At 60.7% G+C, this 4,035-nt stretch overlaps 2 protein-coding genes across 2 annotated transcripts in view; one reads left to right on the forward strand and one right to left on the reverse strand.

Annotated features, from left to right (window-relative positions):
- Nucleotides 1-33: 33 nt before the first annotated feature.
- Nucleotides 34-3,343, forward strand: TM7SF2 (transmembrane 7 superfamily member 2; the record flags this gene model as incomplete). Its single annotated transcript, XM_008058047.1, has 7 exons — nt 34-232; nt 319-422; nt 1,897-2,016; nt 2,106-2,274; nt 2,489-2,569; nt 2,656-2,778; nt 3,033-3,343. Coding segments are annotated over 7 exons (957 nt in total), but the record flags the coding sequence as incomplete, so codon positions are not given.
- A 568-nt stretch (nt 3,344-3,911) lies between these two features.
- ZNHIT2 (zinc finger HIT-type containing 2) overlaps nt 3,912-4,035 on the reverse strand; it is a 1,195-nt gene continuing 1,071 nt past the window's right edge. Inside the window, exon 2 of the mRNA XM_021712337.1 lies at nt 3,912-4,033. Coding sequence (XP_021568012.1) covers nt 3,912-4,033 — 122 coding nt within the window. The remainder of the gene's footprint in view (nt 4,034-4,035) is intronic.

Here is a 4,035-nt window from a genome sequence, read left to right on the forward strand (position 1 = left end):
CGGGCGCAGCCCTGGGCTCACGCGTGCGGTGGTTCAGGCTTCCAGGCCCTGGCGCTGACAGCCCTGCTGGTGGGGCTGGGGGCGTGCGCGGGGCTGCCCCTGGGGGCGCTCCCGGAGATGCTCCTGCCCCTGGCGTTTGCAGCCACCCTCACAGCCTTCGTCCTCAGCCTCTTCCTCTACGTGAAGGCCCTGGCGGCCCCGGTCTCGGCCCTGGCACCCGGGGGGAGCTCAGGTGAGCCGGGTCCCGGGAGGCGGGGCCAAGGCCGACGGAGGCGCCTACCTGCACCTTCACCCCCGCCCCACCCTGTTACTCTCCAGGCAACCCAATCTACGACTTTTTCCTGGGACGGGAGCTCAATCCTCGCATCTGTTCCTTTGATTTCAAATATTTCTGCGAACTGCGGCCCGGCCTCATCGGCTGGGTATGCTGGGCCCGACGGAGCTGGCCACCGGACGGGTCGAGGGGCGGGTGGGTGAGCCGTGCCCGGGCAGGACGGGACCCAAATCGCGCAGACGTGAGTCACTCTCAATCAGACCTCACAAACATTTGTTGAGTCCACCCCTGCCCTAGGCACTGCTCTGCAGAAACAAACATGTTACAGGCCAACCTCCATCTCACAGAGCTTACATTCTAGTGGGAAAGACAGGCCAACAATTAAAAAAGTACAATAGCATGTCAGGAATGACCAGTGCTATGGAGAAAAGCAAAGCAGGGCTGGGTACGGTAGCGCAAGCCTGTAATCCCAGCACTTTGGAAGACCGAGGGTGAGAGGATTGTCTGAGTCCAGGGGTTCAAGACCAGCTTGGGCAACTTGGCCAGACCGCGTCTCTACAATAAATCAAAAATAGCCAGGCATGGTGACACGTGCCTATAGTTCCAGCTACTTGGAAGGCTGCTGCCGAAGGTTCGCCTGAACCCAGTAGGTCGAGGCTGCAGTGGCCGGGGCCCTCCACTGCACTCCAGCCTGGCGACAGAGTGAGACTCCAACTCAAGAAAAACAAAACAAAACAAAAAGAAAAGCAGGAGTAAGGAATGCGGGTGGAAAGATCACCTGTGCAAACAGGGTGGTGAAGCGCGGAGTCTGTTTTCAGCAGCATGATCCTGGCTGCCTGATGGCCAAGGCAGAGAGAGTAGAACCTAAAATTGGTCTCTGGGTTTCCATATCATCCGTCACTGGTGGCCTTGGCAACATCCCAGCCGTGTGGACCCATGTTGGACAGTAGCCAAGATCAGCCAAAGGGACTTTTGGGCAAGGTCTGACATATCACCCTGGAAACAATCTCATCCAGAGGCAGGAGTGCCATGTGCCCAACATGGGCCTGGACCCTGGCCTGACTGCAGGCATGACAGCCTCTGAGGCCATGTCCTCTTCTGTGAAATGGGAACAAAATGGATGCTTTCTCCTGAGATTCTTGTGAGGATTAGAAGGGGTAACCGTAATGCCGGAACTGAGCTCAGTGTAAAACGCAGGTGCCCAGTGCAGGCTGGCTGCAGCTAGCCACTGCTGAGCTCTTGCCAAGGGCCAGGTATGCTGAGCTCAGTGCTTCACACACCCAAAACCAAGTCCTCAGCCAGTTCCAAGGCGGGTCTGGGATTACCCCCATTTTCCACACGCGGGTGGGGAAACGAGGCTTGGAGTGAGGGTAAACAACCTGCTGAGGTGACAAAACTCATTGGGCCTGTTTGAACTCTGGAGGCTGAACAGTCACTTGCCCCCAGGGCTGTTCCCTGCAAGGGCTCATGACGGGACAGAGAAGCAGGCTCCCCCCCGCCAGTCCTGTGCTCCTGGGAACAGGGCCTGGAAGCATTCAACAAAGGGCTGGAGTGTGTCTGTGACAGCCAGTGGCTGGGCTGCCACTTCCGTGGAGGTGACTGTCCTGTCCCCCCTCCCTCAGGTCCTCATCAACCTGGCCCTGCTGGTGCGGGAGGTAGAGCTGTGGGGGAGGCCCTCGCTGGCCATGTGGCTGGTCAATGGCTTCCAGTTACTCTACGTGGGTGATGCCCTCTGGCATGAGGTGAGACGGGACCATGCCAGGGAGGCAGAGGAGGCTGTCTGAGGACCTCGTGGGGATTAAGCCAGCATGTCTGGGTCCCATTCCTGCAGGAGGCCATCCTGACCACCATGGACATCACACATGACGGGTTTGGCTTCATGCTGGCCTTTGGGGACCTCGCCTGGGTCCCCTTCACCTACAGCCTGCAGGCCCAGTTCCTGCTGTACCACCCGCAGCCCCTGGAGCTGCCCATGGCCTCCGTCATCTGCCTCATCAATGGTCAGTCAGGGGCAGCGAGCTGGGCCCAGCCTGTCCCCTTCCTTTTAATCCACTCGCCATTTTCGTAACACCTACTGGGTAGGTGCTGACCCCAGGGGCTTCTCTAAAGCTGGGGACCAGGCAGAGTCTGGGCTGTGGACAGGCTGAGTGGATGGTCGGGGCAGACAGAGCGCTCTGACCATCAGCCGTGCACACCTGCTTGCTCTCTCCCTAGCTGTTGGTTACTACATCTTCCGCGGGGCGAATTCCCAGAAAAACACTTTCCGGAAGAATCCTACTGACCCCAGAGTGGCTGGTGAGCCGGGTCTCTGGGGCGCCACGGGCGAGGTGGGGCAGCTAGGTTTCCTGGGAGCTGCCCACCCCGCTCCTGTCTTTCACCAGGCCTTGAGACCATCCCCACAGCCACAGGGCGGCAGCTGCTGGTGTCCGGGTGGTGGGGTATGGTCCGCCACCCCAACTACCTGGGCGATCTCATCATGGCGCTGGCCTGGTCCTTGCCCTGCGGTGAGTGGCCTGGGTGGGTATGGGCAGGGGTGCGAGGGACAGAGGTGGTGCAGTGACCACGGGATGCCCAGTGTGGGTGGGCCCAGTGGAGGGAGGAGTCAGGGAGCAGTGGATGGGCCCAGAGGGTGGCTGGGACACACCTCCGAGCCGGCCTCCCATGTGCCTGGCTGCCGCCCGCCCAGTGCCCTCAGGAACCACTGGGTGCCGAAACCTTTGTCAACGGGCGGCAGCGCGGTCACAGAGCCTCCCCGCAGGGGTGTCCCACCTGCTGCCCTACTTCTACCTCCTCTACTTCGCGGCGCTGCTGGTACACCGCGAGGCCCGGGACGAGCGCCAGTGCCTGCAGAAATACGGCCTGGCCTGGCGTGAGTACTGCCGGCGCGTGCCCTACCGCATCGTGCCCTACATCTACTGAGGGTCCCACTGCCCTGGCCGGGCATGGGCTCACCCACCCACCAGCGCGCCCAGGACCAGGACCCTGGACACACCTGGCCGAGCGCCACCAGGCAGACCTAACAGCTTCAGAAGAGATGGTCTGGGACAAGGAGAAAATGAGCCAGCGGCCGAAAATGGTGCTGCTCTGACTTCTTTGAACAAAACATGTGGAACCTTCGGTGTGCTTCTCCCCCAATCCTGGGGCCACTGTGTTTATGACGGGCTGGGTCAGCCCTGATCCAGGAGAAGCCCAGCGGTGGTGTCGGGGAGACGACAGCTGTCACTCAGAAACGACCCCTTTGGGTCCCCTCCCACTCTGGGAGCTTCTCTATCCTCTCAATAAATCCTGCTTCCTCACTAAAAAAAGAAATAGGAGAAACGGGCACTGTCACCGGGTGCGGTGGCTCACGCCTATAATCCCAGCACTTAGGGGGGCCGAAGTGGGAGGACTGCCTGAGCCCACGGGTTCGAGACCAGCCCGGGCAACTTGGGGAGACCTCATCGCTACAATAAATCAAAAAATTAGCCAGGCATAGTTCCAGCTACCTGGAAGGCTGAGAGAGAAGGATCGCCGGAGTCCAGCAGGTCGAGGCTGTGGTGGCCGTAAGCGTGCCACTGCACTCCAGCCCGGGCGACGGAGTGAGACTCCGACTCAGGAAAAAAGAAGAGACATGGGCACTGCCCACACGGCAGGCCCGTCACAGCTTTATTAACGACCGGTCTCCGTTCAGCCAGGCAGCTCCTCGATGAGGGTCCTCGGGGCCGGCGGCACGGGGCCCCCCCAGAGCCGCTCCAGTTCCCCGGCGAGGGCGGCCACCTCCT

Source organism: Carlito syrichta, unplaced genomic scaffold (assembly GCF_000164805.1).
Source record: "Carlito syrichta isolate Samal-C Ts95f unplaced genomic scaffold, Tarsius_syrichta-2.0.1 Scaffold303190, whole genome shotgun sequence".
In the NCBI taxonomy this organism is placed as follows: domain Eukaryota; kingdom Metazoa; phylum Chordata; class Mammalia; order Primates; family Tarsiidae; genus Carlito; species Carlito syrichta.